At 56.7% G+C, this 26,557-nt stretch overlaps 1 protein-coding gene across 2 annotated transcripts in view; it reads left to right on the forward strand.

The window, feature by feature from the left end:
- Positions 1-22,589, forward strand: part of QSOX1 (quiescin sulfhydryl oxidase 1) — a 41,952-nt gene extending 19,363 nt beyond the window's left edge. The window contains exons 4-13 of one of the 2 annotated variants that reach the window (XM_047752041.1): positions 244-346; positions 3,442-3,532; positions 5,618-5,763; positions 7,731-7,865; positions 10,134-10,263; positions 13,857-13,979; positions 14,772-14,919; positions 18,605-18,784; positions 20,753-20,976; positions 21,801-22,589. In XM_047752041.1, coding sequence (XP_047607997.1) covers positions 244-346; positions 3,442-3,532; positions 5,618-5,763; positions 7,731-7,865; positions 10,134-10,263; positions 13,857-13,979; positions 14,772-14,919; positions 18,605-18,784; positions 20,753-20,976; positions 21,801-21,809 — 1,289 coding nt within the window. In that variant the 3' untranslated portion in view covers positions 21,810-22,589. Of the gene's footprint in view, positions 1-243; positions 347-3,441; positions 3,533-5,617; positions 5,764-7,730; positions 7,866-10,133; positions 10,264-13,856; positions 13,980-14,771; positions 14,920-18,604; positions 18,785-20,752 lie in introns of both variants that reach the window. The other variant, XM_047752040.1, reaches the window with a different exon arrangement.
- Positions 22,590-26,557: the final 3,968 nt, after the last annotated feature.

A 26,557-nucleotide genomic window follows, 5' to 3' on the forward strand; every position in this document is an offset into this window, starting at 1 on the left:
GCATCCAGAGGGGCAGCTGGACAGCTTGGGGGAGCCCTGGGGGCCCAGAAGGACACTCTCCTACCCTGAGGGAGGGGTCCCCCTGCAATGCCTCAGGCCCCAGGGGTGGCCCCAACCCACACCCCCTTGGGCTATGTTGTGCTCAGAACTAGCTCCTGCCCTGGGCCCTTTGTGCGGGAAGCTGAGGGGGACACGGGGATTCGATCTCCTCACATGCCTCCCCGTGTCTGTCTTCATTTGCAGTGGCTGGTGCCGATGTGCAGACGCTGCGAGAGAGGCTCATTGATGCCCTCGAGACCCACAGTGACACGTGGCCCCCCGCCTGCCCCCCGCTGGAGCCCGCCAGGTATTTGGGGCTGGGGCAGGCCTTGCTTGGGGGGTATGGCAGGACCACAGGCAGCGGGGCCAGGGCCTGGGTTGATTCTTCCTGTTGTCTATGCAGCTGAAGTCCGGCGCTGCCCAGAGCAGCGGAGTCTTCCTGTTGCTGCAGGTCCTACCCCAGGAGCCCTGACTTCCTGGGGCTGATGGGGGCACAAGGGTGCATCACACTGGTGGGGAGGGAAAGGATGGGTGGGGGTTCTCTGGGTCCCACCTCCTGCTACCTCTCACAGCCTGTGCTCAGAAACACTTGGGGGAGGCAGCGGGGTCTCAGACGATCTGACCCAGGGAGGGTCACTGAGAGGGTGGACGTGGGGAGGAAAGAGGGAGAACAAATGCCATTTCGAGGAAAGGGAGTGGCGAGCTGAGAAGCACAAAGCCCTATAAAATGAAGGTGGTCGTCTCCTAAGCAGTGGCTGTGACTGGGGGCTGCAGAGGTGACCCTGCTCTCCGTGCCACAGAGCATCCGGTGGCTGGCCTCCTCCTGTGTCTACCTGCCAGGCGGGCTGCCAGGATTGCCTGTTTTCTAGGGCATCAGGATAATGAGGTGCACGGCGTCTCACCCTAACTCCCCCACCTTTGGAGACAGGTGGATTGAAGACATGAGGTCCTGCTCTTCTGGATGAGAACGTAGGACAGGAGAAAGCCTGCCTTAAAGGGCCAAGAAGGAGCAAATCTAGGTACCAGCTGGGACTCCTAGAGGGAGCCCAGCCTCAGATCACAGTGAAAGTTCCAGGCGCTGCGAAGGCCTCATGTGGCAGGCACGGGTGCTGAAGGCCCCCCAAATTTGTGTGCTGGGGTCTTGAAAGCCATAGCCTTGCTAAGAGTTTGTGTTTCCAGGTGTCAGTTGGTGTCGAATCGAATTTGCGATGACTCAGCACCGTTCCCAATTCTCCATCTTCCCAGAGGGGCTCTCAGAGACCCTGGACTTGGTAGAGGGGCTTCCGGAGACCCTGGGCTTGGTAAAGGGTCTTGGTGCAGTTTGGGGGCTCCACAGCCAGTCCCCACGTCTGCAGGAAACACTCACGCCAGCCTCCGCCCTGCCCCTTTCTTCCTCCATTTCTCAACGACTGTGTCTCTGTCCCTCTCTCTGACACCCACCCCTCCCTCGTGGTGCCTTTTCGGCCTGGAGGGATCACCAAAGCAACCAATCCTTTGAACCTGCCAGCCTCTCTCAAAGGGATCCTTCGAACGAACTCTAGGGAGGAGGCAGAGCATGTGATGAGACGTGCGCTGCCTCTTCCAGCGTGAGTGGGAATGGATGGGGTGGGGGCGGGCTACGGGCACAGCCACCGTGTAGGCTTGCTCTCCTGCCAGCCTAGGGGAGGTTGGTGAAGTTGTCTGAAAGACCACCTGCCACCACCCCAGAGGCCGTCCGTCTCCACAACACCTGTTTCCCTCCACCCTCTGGGGTACACTCTGGCCCCCACCTCTCTAGCGTGTCCCTTTGTACTGTCCTCAGGCTGGGCTGGGCTCCCTTGGCCCTGTGTGGTGCCTCCTGCTTGGAGGTAACCACTGATGCGTCGTTGGGTCCAGAAGAGGAAATAGGTCATCAGGTTGGGGAGAAAAAGAAGATGCCGTCTCCCATTACGTGTCTGATGATGCTCTGATTTTAACTGGAATAAGGAAACAAATTGTTTTTGTATGATGCAATTGTTTTCTGCTTGAACACTGAGTTTTTAAAACATCTTGCATCTTAATTCTTTGACTTGAGGGGATAATAAAATTCCCTTTCTTATTAATTTCCACCTTTGTCCTGAGGCCCTACTTCCCTCTTCTTAAGATAAGAAGCTTTGCCTTCCTGTTGTGGCTGAGCAGGTTATGAACCCAACTAGTATCCATGAGGATATGGGTTCGATCCCTGGCCTCCCTCATTGGGTTAAGGATCCAGTGTTGCTGTGAGCTGTGGTGTAGGTCACAGATGCGTCTTGGAGCCGGCGTTTCTGTGGCTGTGGATAGGCTGGCAGCTGCTGCTCTAATCTGACTCCTAGCACGGGACCTTCCGTAGGCCACAGATGCAGCCCTAAAAAGCAAAAAAAAAAAAAAAAAACACAAAAAAAACTGGAGCAGACAGCTTCTAAGGTCTCTTACACCTCGGACTTTCTGATTCTTTAATTCCTTTTTTTTTTGTCTTTTTGTCTTTTTGCCTTTTTTAGGGCCACTCCCGCAGCATAAGGGGGTTCCTAGGCTAGGGATCTAATTGGAGCTATAGCCGCCGCCTACGCCAGAGCCACAGCAATGTGGGATCCAAGCCGTGTCTGCAACGTACATCACAGCTCACGGCAGTGCCAGATCCTTAACCCACTGAGCGAGGCCAGGGATTGAACCCGCAACCTCATGGTTCCTATTCGGCTTCATTAACCACTGAGCCACGACAGGAACTCCCTTTTTTTTTTTTTTTAAATTAGGGCTGCACCTGCAGCATATGGAACTTCCCAGGCTAGGGATCAAATTGGAGCTACAGCAGCAGGACCTTGCCACAGCCACAGCCACGCCAGATCCGAGCCACATCTGTGACCTATGCTGCAGCTTGTGGCAAGGCTGGATCCTTAACCCACTGAGCGAGGCTGGGAATCAAACCCGCATCCTCACAGAGACAATGTCGGGTCCTTAACCCAAGGAGCCACATCGGCAACTCCTTAATTCCTTTTGTACGCCTGCTCCAGGAGAGGAAAATGCAGATCTCCCAGTTGGTAGTGACTTGGCCCAGATTGGGGCTGATGGCTAGTGAACACCAGCCTCTTAGGACACCAATAAAATCTGCATTCTCAGCCTGGGCCTTCCCAGGTCTTCTCCCCAGGCTGCCCATACTCACTTCTGACTGAAGAAAAAACCCACATAGGAGGGGGACATGGAGAGGCAGCTTTGGGTAACGGGCAGAGTCTTTTGAGACAGGGCTTGGTTTACTCCCACTGGAGGGCTGCATTGGAGAGGCTTCTGGGAGGCCTTGTGTGCAAACAGAGGAGGGATGTGTGTGGTTGTGTCAGCTGCTCTGGTGTCACCAGCAGTTTTGCTCTATTCCCACGGGCTCTGGAGCGTGACTGCCAGCGTTGTCTCTTGCAGGTTGGAGGAGATTACTGGATTCTTTGCAAGAAACAGGGAAGAGTACCTGGCCCTGATCTTTGAAAAGGAAGGCTCCTACCTGGGTAGGGAGGTGAGTTGCCTGCAGGGTTCCCTCAACTCCTGGATAAATAGCCTTTGGGGGAGAGCCCAGTGAGTTCCCCAGCAGGGCTGTTCCTGTGCACTTCTTAGCCTGGCACAGGGCTGACCCCTGCTGGCGGAAACGGGAAGTGTAGGAGCTGGACCTTTCTGTTTAAAGCCTTTATGTCTGTCTGGATCTTCCTCACGGCTACGGAATATGATAACACCTGCTGTTTATTGAGCATCGCATTAGGTTGCTGACACACATAGTTTCTAACGTTTACAATTAATGACAATGGTCAAATAACAGGTCTCAGATCACACAGCCGGTGAATTGGTGCCAGGGCTTTGAATTGGGTCTGCCTCCAATGCTCGTGTTGTTGCCACACTGCCCCAGCCCTGAGGAACTGGAGTACAAACTTTGTGGGGAGGGAGCATCGGAGAGCATCCAGTCCCTCATGAGGAAATGAGGTCCCTTCCCAGGTGAAGCGGATAACAAAAGCTGGCAGATTGGAATCTCAGCTCATCACTTAATATGCCCGTGATCACGTTGCTTGGTTCTTCTGAGCCTCATTTCCCTGCCTGTGAAGCAGCGATAATTATCTTTCTTCAGAGTATTGTTGGGAACATCACACGAGGCAGTTTGGGGAAGAACTTGGATGAGTAGCTGGCGCAGAGTGGGCGCTTGATAGAGAGCCAGCCACTCCACCACTGCCTCGTGGACGTCTCAGGCCACTGGGCTTCAGATGCAGAGGTGGGGCGGGCCAGTGCCCGGGAGACGCTCCGAGGCAGTGCAAGGAGATGGAAAGCAGGGATGAAATTAAACACCACGGTCAGCTCTGACTGGTTTTCCGCCTGAAACTCACCAAGCCCAGTCGAGCACTCTGAGCTGTCTCCTGACTTCTCAGCCCCGAGAGGGGAAGCATGGAGGGAGGATGGGGCAGAGGCTTTGCTGAAGGAGTGCCTGACCCTTTGGGGTTCCCATTCCAGGCTTGGGGTCGTACCTGGAGAGGTGATGGATAAATGTTCAGCTTTTCTCCTTATCCTCCTTCCAATCCCCTAGTAACCAGGGCAGGGTGCTGGGGGCCCATGAGCATGCAGAGGTGCTCAGGGATGGGTAGTGTGAGAGGCTGGTGGGCACGGTGGCCAAGAGTCCCGGCTCTGGAAGCAGATCAACCTGGGATTTATAGCCCACAGGTGCCTGAGAGCTATGTGATCTAGATCACAGGATTTCACTGCTAAGCCTCAGTTTTTACATCTGTTGTACAACAGAAGGGTTTTTTTGTTTGTTTTTGCCAAGCTCGCAGCATGCAGAAGTTCCTCGGCCAGGGATCGAACCAGTGCCACAGCAGCGACCAGAGCCGCTGCAGTTAACCCCCTGAGCCACAGAGAACTGAGCTACAACGGGAACTCCTGTACCAACTATTTATTAGTCACTATTAGAAGCACTTTTATCAAAATAACCCATTCAATTCTCTTAACAGCCTTTGGAGACTGGTTATTATTACAATTTTGCAAATAAGGAAGTTGAGATGGAGAGGTTTAGTCTGGTGGGGCCAGGATTCAAACCCAAGCAGCCACGGTATTCTCTGCCCCCTGGCTTGGTCCCCTAGCAATTGTTCCTATTTCTTAGTGTCATTTGAAGATGAAGTAAAGCAATCTATATACAGTACGTAATTCATGCTCAATAACTATATTTCTTTTTAACTCTTTCTAAAAATAAAATCATTGTGTCTAAGTAGGTTTTTCTGATTTGGAACATTGATGGAAAGCCTCATAAGAACAAAAATGAAACCACATTTAATCATGTCTTTTACAAATTGTTTTCATTGGAAAGAGAATGACATTAAATTGGGACTACCCTTGAAGATTCCAGATGTGTGGTCCACACAGTTCCGAGGAGGCTCTGTTTGCAGTTCTCAGTGTGGGCTGGGTGCGGGCTGGGTGCGGTTGGTGGCAGGTGACTTTCTGTCATCACAGTAGTCTACTCTTTGAAAAGTTTAGGATCTGGTTAGAGCCCAGCTGCCAATCTAGGTACCTGCCCAGGACTTCCTCTGCCCAGTGGCTCGGCCCCCCAGATGTCCTACTGTCTTTGCAGGTGGCTCTGGACCTGTCCCAGCGCCAGGGCATAGCAGTGCGCAGGGTCCTGAACACAGAGCGCGACGTGGTGAGCAAGTTCAGTGTCACCGACTTCCCGTCTTGCTACCTGCTGTTTCGGAACGGCTCTTTCTCCCGGGTCCCCGTGTGAGTGTCTCTGGTCTCCCGCCGCTGCCGCCCCGTCCTTTCTTCCTGCCGCTGCCCCCCTACCGCCCCCCAGCTCCCGAGTCCAGCTCAGGTCCCTGGTGCTTCTGCACCATCCCCGTTGCAGCCCGGGCCCTACTCCCCGTCCTCGCAGCCAGACTTGTTGGCAGGCTGCAAGCCTGGCAAGCACTCACATATGCCTGACCCTCCCTCCTTTGGTTTTCTAATTGCAGAAAAGTTCATTAGGAGCCAGACAATAGCCAGTTCCAAAATGCCAAGAGAAAACAATCAGGCCAGCGGCAGCCCCCCCGCCGTCCAGCTCCCGCTGCTGAATGGCCCGTTAAATGGCGCCAGATGGTGCCTCGGTGCCCGCCCCGGGCAGGTGATTGATGTCCGCCTGGAGGGCCAGGGAGACCCGGGCTGGCCGGAGATGTCCAGCGAGCCACTCCTCAGGGCCATTAGTGCCATCCCGCACCCGGGCTGGGCAGCGCGGCCACGTGCCCTCACCCGGTCCCCGTCACCCAGCAGCACGGGGCCAGGCCTTGTCAGAAGGCTGCTGGAGTCGGGGGAGCACGGTGGCTGCAGGGACAGGGAGGGGCGGGCAGTGCCAGTCCTGGTGGGGAGAGGAGGCATTGTTTCCTCACTTGGAGTTGGTGGAGGGGAAAATTGTTTGTGACGACGCTGCCACTGAGCCATCTGCTCATTGATAAACATGGGGCCGGGACAGGCGAGTGGAAAGCAGGGCTTCCTGATGCCAACTCCCCTGGGGTGTCCCTTTCTGCTGCTGGCCTTTCCCCCTCCCTCCGGTGGTCCTGACCAGGAGGCTTCGCCTGCTGTGAGAAGAAAGGCATGTGAAAGATTTGAGAATTTGAGTGGTGTGGGGTGTTGCTGCTGTCTATTTTTTAAAAATCACACATCAAACTCCCTCGACCTCCTCGGGGAGCAGCGTCACCTCTGGTATCTCAGAGCAAGCTTGCAAGCTTCCTTGAGGCCACCTGCCACTGTGCACCCTTGGTCTTTGGGGAGGGTTGTCAAACCCACCGCCATCTAGTCCACGGGCAGAAAAGTACACCTGCTGCTGAGGTGCCCTGTCCCCCCGCCTGTCCGGGGGAGGATGAGGAGATCACGGGCCCAGCCTCTTTTCCAGGTGGCATTCCAGGTGGTGTCAGAGAGGCTTCCCACAGCATGAGCCATGAGGGGAAAGGTTTATGTGAGGCCGGGTGCCCCGATTTTGACCTCACTGAGGATAAGACCAAAACAAGTTCAGATATTTCTTTTCTTTTGGCCGCACCTGAGGCATGTGGAAGTTCCCAGGCCAGGGATTGAACCCATGCCACAGCAGTGACAATGCTGGATCCTTAACCCACTGCATAACCAGGGAACTCCCAGGGGTTTTTTTTCTTTTTAGGGCTGCACCTGTGGCATACAGAAGCCCAGGCTAGGGGTTGAGTTGGAGCTTCAGCTGCCAGCCTACGCCACAGCCACAGTTATGTCAGATCCAAGCCAAATCTGTGACCAGTGCTGCAGCTCACAGCAATGCCAAATCCTTAATCCACTAAGTGAGGGCAGGGATCAAACCCACATCCTCATGGATACTAGTTGGATTTGTTACCGCTGAGCCACAATGGGAACTCTTTTTTTTTTTCTTTTCCATTTTTGGCTGCCCCATGGCATGTGGAGCTCCCAGGCCAGGGATCAGATCCAAGCCGCAGTTGCGACCTGTGCTGCACCTGTGGCAACACTGGATCTTTAAGCCGTTGTGCTGAGCCGGGGATCGAACCCATGCCGCGATGCTCCCAAGACATTGCCCATCCCATTGTGCCACAGCAGGAGCTCCAGGGACCTCCTTTCTTAATACACAATTGCTGTCAGATGAGCTCCCTGCCTCCTCCCCTGGCCAGAGTTGTTAGCTCTGGGGTCTGGTTCTTCCGTGCTCATCGGCTCTCTTCTGTGGCCCCCTTCCCTCACAGGCTTATGGAATCCAGGTCCTTCTACACCGCTTACCTGCAGAGATTATCCGGGGTCATCAGGAAGGCTGTCCCGACCACGACTGTGCCAACCACCACCCGCACGGTAGCTCCCACTGTGTGGAAAGTTGCCGATCCGTAAGGCTACTCCTGGTGCTCCTCTCCCTCCCCCCCCCTACCCCCCGCTTACATGCCCCGCCTCCTCCCATGCTTTGTTCCTTGTCAGGAGCCTGACATGTGCCATCCTGAGTCCAGGCCGCTGCGGGCTGGCCTTGGCCTTTGGGGGTCCCTGGCTGCTGGCCATGCGTAGGAGAGCCTTAGATGGGTGCAGGCGGCAGCATTGACTGGCAGCCTCCCCGGCATGTGCTGTGTTCTTCGTGGTGGAATGAATGATGCCCACATTCCTCAAGCTTAGCAATCTTCCAGACCAAGTAGAATCAGCTTGGAAGAATATTACTCTGCAGCTTCCCTAACAGCTTTCCACCCAAGCATGTATTTCTTCAGCACCTGTTCTTGTGCACCTGCTACGTGCTAGACCCTATGAATACCAACTGCAGGGCAGATACACGCCCTGCCCAGAATTTACGATCCCTTCACAGCATCCCTCCTAGGAAGGCACCCAGCCTCACTTGAATGTCTCTGGTATTGGGGAGCGCACTACTTTTTGAGGTAGCCAGTGTCATCATGCACAGTTGTAAGCACGAGGAAGCTACTCGTCTATCTGAGGCTCCTTGGCTCTGCTCTGGTGGCAGAATTTCTGCTTGATAGGAGTTGCCTTCGTGGCTCAGTGGAAATGAATCTGACTAGCATCCATGAGGACGCAGTTTGATCCCTGGCCTCACTCACTGGCTTCAGGATCTGGCGTTGCGGAGAGCTGTGGTGTAGGCACAGATGCGGCTCGGATCTGCCGTTGCTGTGACCATGGTGTAGGCTGGCAGCTGCAGCTCCAATTCAACCCATAGCCTGGGACCCTCTATATGTTGCGGGTACAGCCCTAAAAAGACCGAAAAAAAAAAAAAAAAAAAAAAGAATGTCTGCTTGTTGGGCAGGGAGATGGGGCTGTAGACCTCTTGCTCTGGCCCCCAGCGGCATTAACAGATGCAAATGGCTGGCCAGGAAGCTCAGAGCTGAATCCCGGGGGTGGCCTCCATGAGGGGGCTGCACAAGAGAATTGGGGGCAGCGTCATCGGATTTCAGGAAGGATTTTGCGTCCCGGCGTGAGGGACTCTTAGGCTGGAAAGTGCTGCTGGAGAGGTTTTTAGTAAATCAGGCAAGAAGGAAAGAGGTACTAAGAGGTGGGAGTGGTTACTGTGATCATTCAAATTATGATTATTCAGAGTATTGACGTTGCTGTGCAGCTGCCCCTTGTAGCCTTCTGTGCCAGGCTCTGCTGGGCGCTTCCATCCATTATCAGCTTGAGTCAGGGAGCCACTCCTTGAAGCAAGAAGAGCAAAAGAGAGGGAAACAGAGGCCCCAGGACACGGAAGTGGAGCAGAGAGGGGACTTGGGCACGAGGGTAAAGCATGAGTGGCCACAGTGCCCTGTCAGCTGACCTTATTGGCTCCCCACCACCTCAGCAGGCAGGTGGGGCAGGAGAAAGCGGTCCGTTTGACAGGTGGGATCACTGAGGCCAGAGGGATGGGTTGAGTTGCCCAAGCTCCCACCGTAGAACGAGGTGAGAACCTGGGGGTCAGGAGGCGGGGTAGGGAAGCAGCCCTGCCCATCAGGGCCCTGAGCCTAGATCCCACAAGAGTGTGATGGGCAGAGGGCATAGCAGCCCATTGGAGTCTGCCGCCCTTTCCCCGGGGCTGGGGTCAGCCCGAGAGGTGTGAGATGGTGCCCCTCCTGATGCCCAGGGTCTGGCAGCTGCAAGGACATCAGCCAAAATAAATATAACCCCGCTTTCTCTCCCCCCAACCCTGTTCCCAGCCTTGGTGGGCATCCAAACCCTTGGTCTTTCGAAGAGGACCCAGCTTCTTCTGTCCCTAGGGGCCTTTGTTCAGAACAGAGAATGAAGCTCAACCTTCCCCAAGTGGCCCGATTAAAACACCTTTCGTCAGGGAGGGGAGGGGCTGGCCCTGGCCCTGCAGAGATGGAACCCACTCTATACCAGGAGCTGCTGAGCGGTTTATATTTGGGCTCTTGTTTAATCCTTTTAGCAACCTACCTGTGAGCCATTTATTATTATCTGCATCTTAAGGACGGGGTATTGAGGCTCAGAGAAGTCAAGGAGTTCACCTGAGGTCACACAGCTAGTTCCTGGCAGAGCCCAGTGCTTACTTATAGGACTCTATGACCATTCATAGTGCCTCCTCTTCTCTCCCTGTGGCCCCGGGTGCCCCTGTCCTGCCCCCGCCCCATGGGTAATACCCCTTTCTCTCTCTCTGGCTCCCTCTGGGTCCTCAGCTCCAAGATCTACATGGCTGACCTGGAATCCGCACTGCACTACATCCTCCGGGTAGAAGTGGGCAAGTTTTCCGTCCTGGAGGGGCAGCGCCTGGTGGCCCTGAAAAAGTTCATGGCGGTGCTGGCCCAGGTGAGCCGGGCCCCGGCCTCCCTTGACTGGCAGCTCCACGCGGGATCGGTGTGCCTCCCTGCAAGCCAGTGCCGTGCCAGCCTGGAGTCAGCCCAGCCCCCTCCCTCAGGGGCTCACGGTCTGGCTGGACATCTGGACCCCACAGCTGTCCTGGTCCACCACGGGCTGGTCTCAGCCGTAGCCCCACCAGCCCCACACCACCAGGGATGACCCCCACACCCCACCCCACCCAGGGCAGGGGGGGTGGATGGGATGCAGGGCCAGATGCCCTGGAGACATTCTCAGCTGGTTCATCACCTGTGGCTCCACCTGCCGGAGTCCTCCACCTCACTCCCTGCCATGGTCCCTGGGAAAGCAGGACCCATGGACCCCTCTGTGAAGGAAAGAAGGCTTTTCCGCATCACCTCTTTTCCCTCCGAGATACTGGCCAGAACCTGGCGTAGCTCCCAGCCTCTGCCATGTCTTCCTTATTGCTTTGTAGTTTCCTGCCAGCATAGCTACCCCATGAAGGGTAGCTCCCACTTACTGAGCACCTGATGTGTTTTAGGCATTTAGTCCGCTTAATCTCGCTGCACGGTGACACATATTCCCCCCATTTAGGAGGTGCAGGTTGCTCGAGTGACTTGCCTTTGGCCTCCCATTAGGAGGTGTCATGGCCAGGATCTGACCTGGGTTCCAAGTTCAGAGCCCATGCCCTCTGTCTGCCACGCCTCTTCCTCCTCGCTTCTCTGCACCAGCTGCCGCCTCCCTTCCTGCATCCTTCCCTGTGGCTCCAGGTCCACTGCCAGGGACGTCCTACTTAAATGCCCAGGCTCTGGCTGCCGAGGACTGCTGAGTCAGATGTGGGCTCTGGTCCCCTTCGGAGGCTGGCTGCTGACTCAGCCACCCTCTGCCCTGGGAGCCAGCTCTGAGCCCCTCCTTCTGGCAGGTCTGCAGGCAGCTCAGGTTTCCTCGGGGGGTGATCTGCGCCTCTCCCCGGGGGGCTGCACCGGCCCGGCCTCTCCTCCCCCTCGCCCATCCTGGCCTTCTGGCCCACTTGACCTAGTCACGTGTACATGGGGTTACAGGGAAGACCCTGGGAGGTGGTGAGTGCTTCTCTGTGCTGTTCCAGTCTAAGGCAAGACAGCCTTCGGCCCCACGCAGCCTGGGCCCCTGTTCATCAGCCCCATCTGATAACAGAGCCTTTCTTCAGAGTCCCTGCCAACTGCTTTGTCCCCAAGTCACTGAGACCTGGGATGGCTGCAGAGGATCAGAGGGGCTAAGTCCTTGAGCAGTTCTGGGAGCTGTCTTCCTGCCTGACAAATAAGGGGGGGGGGGGCAGAGTGCTGAGAGGGGCCCCCATGCCCGCTGTCCAGGCCACTCTGAAGGACTCTGCCCCGGGGAATTGTTTCTTGGGTGCTGCCTGCATCTCTCAGCTGGAGCCCCAGCGGGACTGTCGCAGCCGGTGTGAAGGGAAAGACTGAGACCTGGGAAGTGCCTGAGCCGGGCAGAGGCTTAAGCAGCATCCTTTCAATGGTGCCTGCTGCGCCTCTGCCCCCATCAGTGCTGGGGCTGAGATCAGGGTGAAGGACCCCATCCTGCCAGGAGCCAGGGCTCGCAGAGAGGACAGGGCTGGCCTCAAGGCAGAGGCACACACAAGACCAGAGCAGAGGGCCTGGGGGCACAGGCTCGGGGCCTCTGTCTCAGCTGTGCCCCGCAGCCTGGAGCCTGCAGAGTATCTGCACCTGCTGTACATTGGGCAGCTTCTTCCTGAGTGTTGTACTAGCAGCAGCGCCCATTTCTTGAGCTCTGACAGGCTGTAAAGTGCCCCTTTGTGTTTTAGCTTATCTGCGTTTCTGAGGACACACTCCACAGGGCATGAGCCATCACAGGGGAAATGGAGGCCCAGGGGACTAAAGCTCCTTGTCCAAGGTCCTCCAGCCTGTGAGTGGCTAAGTGGCACAGAGCATCTACGTCTCATCTAAGCCTCGCCCTTACCCACTCCGTGCAGGGGGCACCAAAAGCCTGAGGGTATAGAGCTCACCCTGCCCGCTCAGCCTGGGGACCTGTCAGCTGAGGGTGTGGCCAGTCCAGAGGCGCTGCCCTGCGGCCCAGCCTGGGCGCTCCCTGCTCCCTCGCGGAAGCGGCTGGCAGGACTGGCCACTGGGTGGCGTGTGGTCACCAGGGTTTCCCTGCTCCTGGCACAGGGTGACTCCCTGTAGTGCAGAGTCCCTTAATTCATCCTTTCTCCTGACACCATGGCCTTAGAGGGCGTCATCCTTCCAAACCAGGACAGCGGGTGAAGGTCAGGGAGAAGTGCTGACTTGAAGCTGTAAATTTGTGTGGAGCGCCCCGAGGCCCGTGTGAGCAGATCAAGAGGGAGTGTGTCAAAGCACAGGATTCTTTCCAGCCACTTCTCCCACTGGGGGACACTGTCCAGCCAGGAGGTCTGATAAGAATATGCCATGCCTTTCTCAGAGGACTGGGGCCCTTGGCAGGTTTTTCTGCGTAGGGCTCATTTCCGTCTCCAGCACCTTTTTCTTGCAAGTGTTCTTCTTGGCTCTTTTTCCTCTGAGTGTCTCCCCGTTGTCCTCCCGACCTGCCTCTTTGCAGCTTATCTGACTTGCTCTGCTCCTGCAGCCCCTTCCTTCGCCCTCCCGCCCCCACTCTGGGTGTGGGTGTGCACACGCATGCACACACACACACACACGTGTGCGTGCGCGCGCATCCATCCTGCTCCCCGGAGCCCTTGTGGTTTTAAAGTGCTGATACTAATCAGATTTGAGTTGACTTATTGTCAGAGTAGCTTTTCATGCTCCTCAGAGACTATTGGGAGTTCCCATCAAGATTTGGATCTCAGCTATAGCCTCTGGGCTGCCTTGTCCCTGTTGGCAGCCCGTAGAATACAAATGAAAGGCCATTTGCCAGCCTGGCCCAGCCTGTCAGTTCATCAGCGAGGCAGCTGCTCTATCAGAAGATCACCTGAACAGAGGCCCGGGTGGCCCAGGCTTCCCAGCAGCCCCAGGGCAGCCACACAGGTGCTCAGCCACCTCCCAGTGGGCATGTGGTCAGGGGTCAGCACAGGAGCCCACAGCCTCCAGAGGGGGCAGGTGGTCTTGGGGGCACAGCCCCCCCACCCCTCCACCTCACCTTCCCAGGTGCCCAGAGCAAAGGTGGTGAGGAGCCCACATTTTGGATCTTTTTTTTTTTTTCTCTCTCTCTCTTTTTCTAGGGCCACATCCGTGGCATATGGAGGTTCCCAGGCTAGGGGTCTAATCAGAGCTGCAGCCTCCAGCCTGTGCCAGAGCCACAGCAACGCAGGATCCGAGCTGCGTCTGCGACCTACACCACAGCTCACGGCAATGCCGGATCCTTAACCCACTGAGCGAGGCCAGGGATCGAACTTGCAACCTCATGGTTCCTAGTCGGATTCGTTAACCACTGCGCCACGATGGGAACTCCCCACATTTGGGTCTTGAGCAGAATGTCTTCATGATGCTTTTGGAATGTTCGGAGAAAACCGCCTCCACCCCCTTCAGCCTGGCCCCCCGCCCTCCCTGGGAGTGTGGACCTCCAGGGAGTTGTTACTCACGTGCCACCTATTGCTCCCCTAGTACTTCCCCGGCCAGCCCCTAGTCCAGAACTTCCTGCACTCCGTGAATGACTGGCTCAAGAAGCAGCCACGAAAGAAAATTCCCTACGGTTTCTTTAAGACTGTGCTGGACAACAGGAAGGAGGTGAGTCTGGGAGGCTAAGGAAGCCCTCCTCCCCCTCCTCCTCCCCCTCCTCCTCCCCCTCCCCCTCAATAGCCATGGGAGTGGAAGGGGTTAACTCTGTCCCCTCTGACCACCCCCCCCCCCGCCCCCATCACCAACCTGCATTCAGAACGGAGTCCGTGATCTTGGTTGGGTCTTGCCGTTTGTCATGAGTGAATGGCTATTTATGGAGCGCTCTCTGTATAGACCTCATCTAATCCTCACAACATCAGTGGAAGGCAGACATTATCCCCATTTAACAGATGAAGAGACTGAGGTCAAGTCCCTTGTCTGGGATCACACAGCCAGGCAGTGGCCGGGCCGCGATGTAGACGCCATCGTGAGACAGTTGTTACCCACAGCTCTGCTGCCTCCAGGCACGTCTGCTCCTTGGCGCTGCTTCTCTGCTGGAGCAGCCTTCTGGGCTCCTTGCTCACACGGCTGCCGGCTGGACTATGTCAGCCAGCAGAGGCGCAAAACCTTCACTGTGGGGCAGGTCAGAGCTGGAAGGAACCTCAGAGGTGAACCCCCTCGTCCTACGAAGGGGGACGTGGAGGCTGGAGTGAGGATGGGACTTGGTCTCTGTCACAGGTTTTCAGACGTCCTGCTCCTTTGGCGGGTGTCGCCAGTGGAAGGGCCGGACCGAGAGAGGGGCCATTTGTCGTGGGGCTGGGTGCTGACCTTGGCATCTCCTGCAAGCTGCACCCCCGCCCCCCGCATGCCAAGTCCTTTTTCTTTTCCACGTCTGCGCTCACGCTCCCGTGTGTCCCGTAGGGTGCTGTGATTGCTGACAAGGTGAACTGGGTGGGCTGCCAGGGGAGCGAGCCGCATTTCCGGGGCTTTCCCTGCTCCCTGTGGATCCTCTTCCACTTCCTGACCGTGCAGGCGTCTCGGCAAAGCGTAGACCCCTCGCAAGAAACCGGTGAGTCGGGGCCCGTGTGGCCCCTGGGTCTCAGCCTGCCCCGTCCTGCCCTCCACCGGCTCCCTGCTATAGCCCGGATGTCGGGGAGCCCGCATTTGCAGCCGGCCCCACTCAGTCCTGCCCCAGGGTGTGCCCCACAGACTTGGGGGTGGGTGAGGCTGCTCCCTGGCTTTCTCACAGCCACAAGCCTGCTTTATTTTTAGTCTTCATGAGAAAGTTCTGGTTCCCTTCTTCATGCTCCCATAGAGAAAGGAACTATGTCTGTTTCATAATTTATGGGGCTAAATACCATGGACTCTGAACACTTTTACTGTGTTTCCCACTGGAAAAAAATCATTTTCTAGGGGAAGCTGGGGAATCGCTTTGTCCCCTTTGCCCTGTTTTGTGCCCACACCACATAGCTGCTCTCCACAACCCACACTGCCCCACAGCCCCACGTAACAACTGACTCGATTCAGTCCACCTTCATGGATGGACCAGGCTTACCCCCGGCCCCCGCTCAGTCTGGAGCATATAAAGGTGGACGAGACCATCCCTGCTCCCAGTGGACTGTGAGACAGGTGGGCAGAGGGCTGCCCTGCAGCGTGCCAGGGCCCAGGGCGAGAGGAGGATGTGCAGGTAGAAGAGAGAGAAGGTCTCACGCTGTCAGGAAGGGCAGGAGAGGAGTTCCCATCATGGCGCAGCAGAAACGAATCCGACTAGGAACCATGAGGTTGCGGGTTCAATCCCTGGCCTCGCTCAATGGGTTCAGGATCTGGCATTGCCGTGAGCTGTGGTGTAGGTCGCAGACACGGCTCAGATCTGGCGTTGCTGTGGCTCTGGTGTAGGCTGGTAGCTGCAGCTCCGATCAGACCCCTAGTGTGGGAACCTCCATGCGACCAGGGTCCAAAACGGGCTGGCCTGCTCAGATGCAGAGGGAATTATAGGACAGGTGAGCGGACAGCCAGCCACTGGGAGCCAGTGTCTATAGAGCCTCTTCAAAGAGCTGGACCCTGCTCTCGGGGTGGGTACAGAGGTACAGATAGGAAGACATCCTTGCCTCAAGGGGACAGTATCCCAGTGGTGGGAGACGCAGGCGGTAAACACCAGATCATTTCAGATGGGATGAAAAATCTACGAAGACAGAGCCAAGCAGTGTGGGAGAGGGGCCGGGGAGGGGCGGCTATGTTTGGACCAGGTAATGGGCTGGGGGAGGCTTCTCCGTGGAGGTGCCCTGTGCCGAGGCCTGATTGCTGAGAGGGAAGCAGCAGTGGGCCCTCCGGGCTGAAGGAGTCTGCTCGGGCCACCGTGACAAGGTGCTCCAATAGCAGAGATGTATTTTCTCATGGTTCTGGAGGCTGGAGTCCCTGATGAAGGCGTGGGCAGGGTTGGTTCTGCCGAGGCCTCTCCTCGGCTTTCTAGACGGCCGTGTTCTCCCCGTGTCTTCACCTGGTCCTCACTGCGTGTGTGCCCGCCTGTGTCCAAATGTCCCCTTCTTACACGGACATCAGTCGTATTAGATTAGGATACACCCCTAACGACCTCATCCTCAGTCACCTCTTTAAAAACCCTCTGTCCATATATAGTCACATTCTGAGGCACCAGAGGTTAGGACTTCAACATAAGAATTTTAGAGGACACAGTTCAGCCCATAACACAGGTCAAGGACTTGCAAGTGCAGGGAACACATGCGGTGTGTTTGCAGCACCAAAAGGAGGCCAGCGCAGCAGAGCCTGCGGCCGGGGGAGGCAGGAGTTGGAGGTGTGGACCCTTGGAGGTCCTGACGAGGGAGGGAGTTGGCTTTCAGTCTCTGCAGTTGGAGAATCTACTGGAGACCTTATCCAGGGGAGTGATGCACACAGTCAGGGCTTTAGAGGGTTAGCGGGTGGAGGGCGGGCAGCCACGTAGGAAGTTGCAGGGCTTGTCCAGGGGAGGCGGTGGTGGCCCGGACTCGAGTTGTAGGTGTGCATGTGGAAGCAGTGGGCAGATCTGGGAATGTTTTTAAAGATAGAGCTGATAGGATTCAGGGGTAGTTTGGCTGGAGCACATGCAGGATCGAGGACTTGGGTTGGACCCTGGACTTGTTGGACCTGAACTTGGGCTGGACGATGGTCCTTTGAGCCAAGAAATGAGAAGGCTCAAGGTGGGAGGGAATGGAGGTGGGGGAGAGGGGACACTTAGTGGTCTGTGCCCAGTGGATGTCTCAGCGGAGATGTGGGTGGTGGAGTCTGCAGTTCTGGAGAGAGGCCCAGGATAATCTCGTGGTCATTAGCATATGGCTGGTAGTTAAGCTCTCAGGACTGGAGGAGCCCCTTCATGGGTAGGCAGACAAGACTGCTGAGACCTGAGCTCTGGGCCGTTCAGCATCCCAGACCTCTGCTAGGGGAACAGGGAGGCTGAAGGAGTGGCTGTTGTGATTTCAAGAGAGCTCCCCAAATAGAGTTTCGAGAGGGAGGACATAGCTGAGTGGGTGCCGCTGTGCTGGGGGAGGTGGCACAAGGCGAGGCCCACTCTGGAGAGAGCAATTCCAGCAGATTAGCGGAGAGAAAGTCCTGGTTGGATTGGGCTGAAGTGAGAAGAGCAGGGAAGAAGCTGGCGATGCTGGCGGAGTGGCTGGGATGTGCTGGGGTCGTCTTTATTGTGGTTATTTTTACCTGTCAGAAGGAGTCCATATAAGCGACAAATTGATGATAGAAAAACGCAAAAGAAAATAGTTACAGACAAGACGTCTTGGTGGAGGCCAGAGGGGGGAGGTCTAGAGCCTGAGGGCAGGTGGAGGAGGCAGGGCAGGTATAGCTGCAGGGCAAGCAGGGGTGGACACAGGAGCTGAGTGGGCCCAGGAGGTGAGAGGCAAGACACACCTCAGTGTGAGCATGGAAGTCGCTAGAACTCCTGACATGGGGAGTGTGGTCAGCAGGACAGAGAGCCGGGTGCTGAAGTCCCCGTGGCTGGAGGGGGCGAAACTAGGAAATGGGGTTTTAAAGGGCTTGGGAGGGGGGGCGGTTGTAGCTGGAAGGAGAAAGAGTTTGGAAGCAACTAAGAGTGGGGAGGGTACCGTGGAGGGCAAAGGGTTTAAGAGGGGTGGGTTTGGGAGAGCAGTTGTATATTCAGAGAGGAGTCTGTGTTAGAGCAAGAAGGCGGGGGGCGTCCAGAGCCTGTGCTGATGCCAGTCTAGGGGGCCAGTCTCTGGTCCTCCGATGCCATTGCTCACAGGGAATGGGGGCACCGAGGAGAGACGGAGACAGGTTAGGGGATGTGTGGAGTCAGATCAGGATGGGCTGCGGCCGGAACGCCCAGGGAGGGGGCATGATGGGGAGGGAGGCGGACCAGGGAGCCTAAAGCAGGAGGGGCAGAGCAGGGGCCCCGGGGCTGGGTGGTGGGCACTCTGGCCCCTGCCTTCTTCTCCAGCCACGTCTCAAGAGGCCCGAGTATCCTGATGATGAGTTTGGACTTTATCCCAAGGGTCAGAGGGCGATGAGGGCCTGGATAAGAGGCAGAGAAGGGACACTGGGGTTTAGGAGTTTAGGAGGAGATGCTTCTGGAAGGTAAGGTGGACCAGGAGCCCATGGGCTGGGCTGTGTGTTCCCTGTGCAGCGATGACCGTGGTGGGACTGTGGTAGGTCGGTGGCAGGAACGGTCGGGGGTGGGGCCGGAAGGGGCAGGTGGCCTGAAGGGCCCCTGTAACTGGCATCTCCTCTCCCCGTAGCCAAGGCCCAGGAGGTGCTCCAGGCCATCCGGGGCTACGTACGCTTCTTCTTTGGCTGCCGAGACTGCGCTGCCCACTTTGAGAAGATGGCTTCTGGCTCCATGCACCGGGTGGGGAGTCCCAACAGCGCTGTCCTCTGGCTCTGGTCCAGCCACAACAAGGTCAATGCTCGCCTCGCAGGTAAGGAAGGGCCACCTCCAAGGCTGGAGTCACCTGCAGAGGGAGGATGAGGTGGGGGAACTTTGGCGTCTTGGACCGCAGGCAGGAGACGGGATCTTCTTGTCCTCCAGGGACCAGCCTGTGTTTCATGGGGCATCTCAGCGCCCAGAGCCCTTTCCCACGTCACACCAGCCCTGCTGTGTGTGTCAGGGTCTAGATGAGAAAGCCGAGGCTGTGACACCCCAAGACGCTGGTCCTCTGAGGCCATTGCTCACTCTTTCCCCAATACCAGGGCCCCTCCCTCTGGCCTGTTGGGGGTCCCTTTCCTGCCTCCCTTGTTCTGTTTTCTGGCCCCATCTCAAACCAACAGAGAGGAGTGAGCTGGGCCTTTCCCCTCCCTGGAAGGGATCTAATGATAAAATGTGCTCAACAAGAAAACCCAGGTGCTTACGAGAAATACCAGGGACCGCTTCTCCTGGCGAGGACTGGGCGGCCGGGGGGGCGGGGGGGGGGCGGCTTGTCTTCTGTCTCTGTCATTTGCAGTGTTTTCTATTCCCCCTGCACAGGGGAGTCTGAAGGGTCCAACAGGCAAAAGCATTCAACTCGGGTGCTGAGAACCTGATGGGTGGGGAAGGGGGTCTTCTGTGGAGCCTGGGCTTGTCTTTGGGGGGGGGTGTGTGTTTGGATGCACAGACCTCCCCAGGCCAGGGGCGGTGGGGGGGATAAGGCCCGGGGTGGGGCCGAGGTGAAAGGAGCCCAGTGGAGCAGGTGGTGGCTGCAGTAGCGGCAGCACTCGATCTGCCTCTCCTGGGGCCTCTGGTGAACTTAAAAAGGAGACACGTGCCTGTCTCTCCTCCCATTCCTTTTCTCCCTGCCTCTGCCCCGCCCCTGCCACCAAATGCTCCATTTGACTCTCTAGCCCCATGACCCTGGCAGCCTCCCAGCTTCCCTGGGGGCCCAGATGCTGCTGGAGGGCCTGGAGCCCGTGCCTCTCCCTGAAGGCAGGCGCTACCCTGCTCTCTCTGGGGGTGGGCGGGGGGGGGGTCCTTTGAGATCAACTAATAGCAGGTGCAAATGGAGCTCTCCCCTGGCAAGGCCCAGTCACTATTACTGCTCCCTGGACCCGAGGAATCTACTTGCTGCTCCTTCCCCAAAGTAACCATTCGGATTTTTCTATCACTTGCTTCATTCTCCCTGGCAACGTTTTTTCCCTAGTTAACCCTTTAGGAGTGATGCTGCCCTCCACAAAAGATGGACTGATTGGCATTCCCCAGGCCCCCGCTAGGTGAGGGCCAGGAGCTCAGCCTAGTGCCGGCCCTGCTTGGTGTTCCAGCAGCCTGGTGGGCAGGGCAACTTCCTGATGCTCCTGAGCACCCTTTTCCCATCCAGACCCCTAGGCCTCCCCACCCCCTACTCCTCGGGGGCCCACCCGAGGGAAAAAAAACCCCACTAACTTCTGCCTGCCCCAGAGGGCCACAGGGGGTAAAGGAGAATGCCTTATAACTACCGTGTGCCTTGAAATCTTGTTTTTAAAACATCTTCCCTTTAATTACTGAAAGAATATAGCGTGGCTGTATCAAACTCGGGAAATTTCGGAAAAAGGCAAAGTTGCTAAGTGCTAGCGGACTAACCAAAGTCTGCAAGACAGACCCTTCTGAGTCTCCTCACTGGCCTTTCCCCTGTCTGCCCGGGGCACAAGGTGGCAGTGCGGTGGCCAGAGGAAGACAGTGGCTTAACCTGGGCAAGCGGCTGGAAGGGAGATTGTCCGGGGGCGGGGGCGGGAAGGCACGTCCTTGCCCAGAGAGGCGTTTTGGGCTCCGCCATGGCCAGGCCCCCATGCCGGGTTTGTCATCCACCCTCTCTCAAGCCCATCCTTTCCCAGGTCACCTGTTTGCAGATGAGGATGCTGGCGTTCCGAATGGGGGAATGAGGTCTGGGCTTCCGGGTGGCCAGGGTGTCACAGCCAGCCCTTGTGTGCTTCCTCCCCAGGTGCTCCCAGCGAGGACCCCCAGTTCCCCAAGGTGCAGTGGCCGCCCCGGGAGCTCTGCCCCGCCTGCCACAACGAGCTGCGGGGTGCGCCCGTGTGGGACCTGGGCAACAGCCTCAACTTCTTAAAGACCCACTTCTCCCCGAGCAACATCGTCCTGGACCTTCCTTCCGCCGGGCTGGGCCCCCAGAGGGGTGCACAGAGGATGGCGGTCAACCCAGAGCAGGTGGAGCTGGAGCTGGCCGCTGGAAATTTTACTCTGGGGCCCCCCGAGAAGGTTGAGATCATGTTGGGCCCAGGGACAGAGTCCCCTGGAGCCACCATCCCAGATGTTCCAGCAGAGGAACCTGGGGCCAGTCACCCCCAGGAGATGCAGGAACCTCCCGAGTACATAGCGGAGCTTCAGAGGGATGAGCTGGAGCAGCCAGTAGGGCAGCAGCGCTTGACCAGGCGAGACACAGGAGCCGTGTTGCTGGCTGAGTTCCTGGCTGAGAAGACCCTCCCCAGAGGCCCTTCAGAGCTGAGGCGGGTGGGCCGCAGCTCCAAGCAGCTGGCCAGCATCCCTGATGGGGAGCCAAAGCCTGGGGCCATGCCGGGCCGAGGCCAGTGGCTGCAGGTGCTGGAAGGGAACTTCTCCCACCTGGACATCAGCCTCTGCGTGGGGCTCTACTCCCTGTCCTTCATGGGCCTGCTGGCCGCGTACACCTACTTCCGGGCCAGGATAAGGGCCCTGAAGGGCCATGCCAGCCACCCCGCAGCCTGAACGGTCTGACTCGGGAGGGGGTGGGATAGGGAGCTGCTGGCCCTGGGCTCTTCCAGCCCCCTGCCCCCTCCCCTCCCCCCTTGCTCCTTGTCCAAGGAAATCCAGGAAAACCAGTTGCTGCAGTGAACCTCCCTGGGGCTTCTCGAAAGGACGGTCCATAGTCAGAGACATACACAGGGTCCAGGTCCATCTGCCAGCTCGGGGATGGGGGTGGGGGGGGCAGGCTTGGGCAGTGCGGTTGGGAGGCTCCGTCCTTGGCATCTCAGCACCAAATTCCTCTTTTTCAGCTTATTTGAAGTCCTGCCTCCTCCTCCTTGAAGCTTCAATGTCTCCCGCTTGGTGTTGGCCTTAAACTGGGGCAAATGAGGCTGCCGTTGCCAAGGTTTCCCATCTCCAGAGGAGGCTCCGGGGCTGGGGGGCCCGGGATTCCTCACTACATCCTGGACTCTGTCCATCCTGCAACTCAGAGTCCTTTGCACCAGCGAAGGAAGGACTGCTTCTGGCTCCTGTGCCAGCCCCTCAGACTCTCTGGGGGGTGGGGGGTGACTTTAGGGAGGGCTCTGGAAGCTTCTGGAAGTATGCTGGTCTCCCAGGTGAGGTCTGTGGGAGGAGAGCCTCTGGCTGGCTCACCCCGGACCTCTGCGGCAGGAAGCCTATGGACTGGAATTGGTGTGATGATGGTTTGGGGCCAGGAGGGATGGCTGGCTTGGCTCGGCGGGACCTGACGTGGGGGGTGGGGTGGGGGGGGATGGTGTGGGAGGGATGTTGGGGTCTCTAGTGCCTTCGCTGTGACAGGGCCTGTGAAGTGTTTGCTTCCAATGTGCTTTGGCTTCTCCCCGTTGGGCTCGACCCTTCTCAAGCTGGGTCTTTTGTCTTTTGATTTTAGTCTCCAAAATAGATGCTCATCTTTGGCTCCGGAGGGAGCCGAAGCAAGGGGAGTATCGCCCCTCTCAAGGGTCCACCTCCTGTGCAGAGGTTAAAAGGGTCAGAGGGGGGTGATGCTGCCCACATGCTTGATTCCCACTCTGCCCCACTGCTAGGGAGGGCTGTGGAATAAATTATTTTTGTTAAGGCAAGCGCCAGTGTGTTCTTTAACTTGCAACTTGAAGACCCAGCACCCAGGCCCACACAGAACGTGCAAAACCCAGCCTCACCTGGGATCCGGCCAGCTCACGGGTGACAAGGTGCCCTTGTCACATAACCCCTCTCTCCTGGGTGGGGCCCTCCCCCGCTGCCCACAGAGCTCTCGGGACCCCGGGCCCCTCAATCCCACCTCCGTCTGCTCCCCCACCCAGCCAGGGAGCACCTGAATGGGTGCTCTCCGTTCTGCTCCTGACACCTTTGCCTGCACCTGTCTGGCCCTCTTCAGCCAGGCAGCCTCCATCTCCAGCTCTATCTGCAGGAAGGAGAGGGCTTGTTTGTGAGAGCGGCTGGGCTGGCTGCTCAGCAGGGAGGAGTCAGCCAGCTTAGAGAGCCTGCCCCTAATCCGGCCTGCTGGGTTTTACAAGGATCAGAGCCGCCGATAATGAACCTCATTAAGGGGGAGCAGGGGCCTCAATCCGATTTGGGGTTTTCCCTTTGACATCTTCACTCTGCTCAGATGGCCTCGGCACTGGGTGAAGCAGGTGGGGTGCCAAGCACACCCCTCTGCTAGGGCAGCTGGGCTGGGGAGGGAGGGGGGCAGGCAGGGGTCTACCCCCCTCCCCTGCTCCTGTTAGCCCTGGGTTACCTCTTTAGCCACCCGCCCGCCTGGTTCCTAGGGTGGATGGCAGCCTGGAGCCTCTCTGCGGGCTTCTTGTCCATCCAAGAGGTGCCCCCGATGCCCCTGCTCCAGTCTTCCACCTGCCCCTCCAGCCTCCTAGGCCGGCTCTGCTCCTCTTCCCCTGTGCCACCTGGCCCGGCTGAGGGACTAACAGGCCCACAAGAGGGTGAAAGAGGCTCTGGGGCCAGTGCCCACTGGGCCAGGAGCACGCACCACCTGGTACCTGACCCAGTGCCAAGAGTGGAGGATTTCTCCCAGCCAGCCCTTATGGCTGCAGCGATCGGATTTTCTCAAACCAAGCTCGGGTGTTCAGAATTAGGACTCGGCTGGAAAAGCTGACAGGGGCAGCCCCAGCCCCACAGTGACGCCCCGCTCTCGGGGGGGGGGGGGGGGGGGAAGGCAGGAGGCGGGGCCTCACTTGGGGCCACGGGGCGGGCGGGGGGTGGGGGGCTGGTTGGTGGTCGCTGGGGGTCTCTTTCCTCACCGCAGCCTCTGGCAGGCAGCCGAGCATCTTTTCACCCTGTCCCAGCCCCTCTGATTGATAAACAGGGGTGGGCGTCCTCCTTAGCAGGACCGCTGCCTTTCACCTTGATTTCCCCAGGGTTCCCGGCAGCATCGATAGATAAACCGGCTTCGCCCACCAGCTGGTCCCCTCCCCCACCCGCCCTGCCAGCCTGGGAGCTGGGGCGTCTGTGATTTGAATGCCGCTCGCTCCCCTGTTGTTCCAGGTTGTTCTCTGCACCTTGGGAGAGCTCTCAGGCAGGAGAGGGGTATCAGAGGGGCCCTGTAAAGCCAAGGGCCTCTTTTTCTGGGGCTGGACCGAGCAACTCCCCTCTGCCTGGGAGGTTATGTGCTGAGTTCAGGAATGATTTCCTAGAGCAAGAGGCAGCTGAGCTGGGTTTTGCACGATGAGTGGGTGTTAGCGGGGAAAGCAAGCAGGAAAAAGGCATCACAGAGAGAGGCGGGCGCGGGCCACGTCCAACAAAGAAAAATAGGGAATACAAGAAATTCTAAGCAGAAAACTTTAAAGACACTTCAAGGATTTTTTCTGTGCTGCAGTGAGCTAGAAGCTGGGGATAAACAGAGGGGAGAGACTGCTGTGGTGGAGCTTATGCTCTAGAGGAAGAGACAGATGGAGGTGAGTGCTCTGACTCCAGAACGACAGGCGGATGGGGAGGCTTCCATGAAGGGGCCCCCGGGGGCAGAGACCCAGGGACCTCGAGCCTGAGGGGCTGCTTCATTCAGAATGCCCCTCCCCCTCCCAGGCTGTGGTGGTCCCAGAGAGGTGGCCCCCATCTGGCCTGGCTCATCCCTGGCAGCCTTGGCAACTCAGTTCATCGCAGAGGAGGGGGTCCCAGCCCCAAGCCTGGGTCTCTGTCCCCATGAGTGGGTGTGATGCCCGCCTGCTCCCCACTCTGGGGAGGGGGGGGTGTCACTGGAGTGCATGGGCCTAATGGCCCTGGTTCTCTTCCTCTTCCAAGTGTCACCTGTGCCGAACATGGGTACCAGACAGGGAGGGAAGAGTCTAGAAGCCAAAGTCAAAGGACCTCTTCCAACACCGGGGGGCAAGTGCATGGGTATTGGCCTTGGGCGTGTTGAAGAAGACTCAAGGAGCATCTATTCAGATTCTAGGGTGAGTCCTGCCTGCCAGGGCTGGCAAGTTTCCAGGTGCTTCTTTAGCAAGACGTGCTTATCTCTACACTGAGACAGCAAAAGGCCTTTCCCTGGGGTGGCTGGGCTCTCCCAGGGGGAAGTGGGCCTCAGTGCTGCCTGTGAATGTCCCTCCTCCATGCGGTGAAGGCAAGTCCTGCCCTTACGAGTGTCTTCCTGGAAGCCTCTGCCAGCACAGAATTGCACAGTTTAGCAAGTGATGTTAAGAATATTGATTATTTGGGGAAGACTCAGCTGAATCCCATCTTCACTCCATACACCAGAATAAATCCCAGGGATGTAAAAACTAAGGCATAGGATTGAGTTCTCTGGTGGCCTAGTGGTTAAGAATCTGGTGCTGTCATTGCTCTGGCTCAGGTTGCTGCTGTGGCCTGGGTTCAATTCCCAACCTGGGAACTTCCACATGCTGTGGGTGTGGCCAAAAAAAAAGCCTAAGGTGTAGGAAAATATAGCTGAATACTTCACTGTTTTTGCAAGCATAAAAACAATGGAAAAGATAAGGTGAGCATTTGATCTGCCTGATAACACTAATTTTTGAAAATAAGTTAAAAATGAAATCAAACTATATACTAAAACATTGGGAAAATATATGCCATAAATACGGCAAAGGGATATGACTATTACAAAATATGCCATCTTTTTGGTGTGTGTGTGTGTTTTTAGGAGTGCCCTTGGGCCATGTGGAAGTTTCCAGGCTATGGGCTCAAATTGGAGCTACAGCTGCTGGCCTGCGCCACAGCCACAGCAAGGCAAGAGCCGAGCTGAGTCTGCAAACTATAGCACAGCTCGCAGCAACGCCAGATCCCTTAACCAACTAAGCAAGGCCAGAGATCAAACCCACATCCTCATAGATACTGGTTGGGTTCTTAACCCGCTGAGCCACAATGGGAACTCTGAAACATGTCATCTTAAGAATGAGGTCAGTTTGCAAATATTGACTTGAGATTCCAAGGATACATTTCTGTAAACATAAATATTACTATTTATTACTATCATTGTTACTAAATATGTAGGTATTTAATAATGTAATTATCCATTTTCATTTAATGTAAATTTCTATATAGTATAATATATTCATATATATTAATAATGGAATTTATAACATTATGTACATATGCTAATGTTTGTCTAGAAAAAAGTCTGCAAGAATACACACCAAACTATGACCAGGGTAGTTATATCTAGAAAGTGAGGTTGGGTGGACTTAAAATGGCCAAGACTAAAATGAGCAAGGGAGGCAAGGAGGGTGCAGAATTTAAGGAGGCACTTATCTTCAGGGTCCCACCAGTGCAGGTCAGCCCCTGAGAGCATGTGCCTCCTTAAAAAAGTTGGTGCCCAGGGAACTCTATAGCCTCACCCTAGTCCTGGCTCTGACTTAAATTTAAGTATGTTTTTGAATTTTTGCAATACATGTTTCTTTTGAAGAGAAAAAAAAAAGGAAAATAAATAGAATTAAAAGCTCTTAAATTTCTATTGTAAATAAGAAAAAGCACTAAAACCCTATTGAAAGTAATGGGCCAAAGTATTAAAACCAAATGAGAGATGCCACTTTTGTCTATCCCATTGGCAAAAAGTGAAAGGAAAAAAAGACAGCGGTAGCTAGAGTGAGAG

Source organism: Phacochoerus africanus, chromosome 11 (genome assembly GCF_016906955.1).
Source record: "Phacochoerus africanus isolate WHEZ1 chromosome 11, ROS_Pafr_v1, whole genome shotgun sequence".
NCBI lineage: Eukaryota > Metazoa > Chordata > Mammalia > Artiodactyla > Suidae > Phacochoerus > Phacochoerus africanus.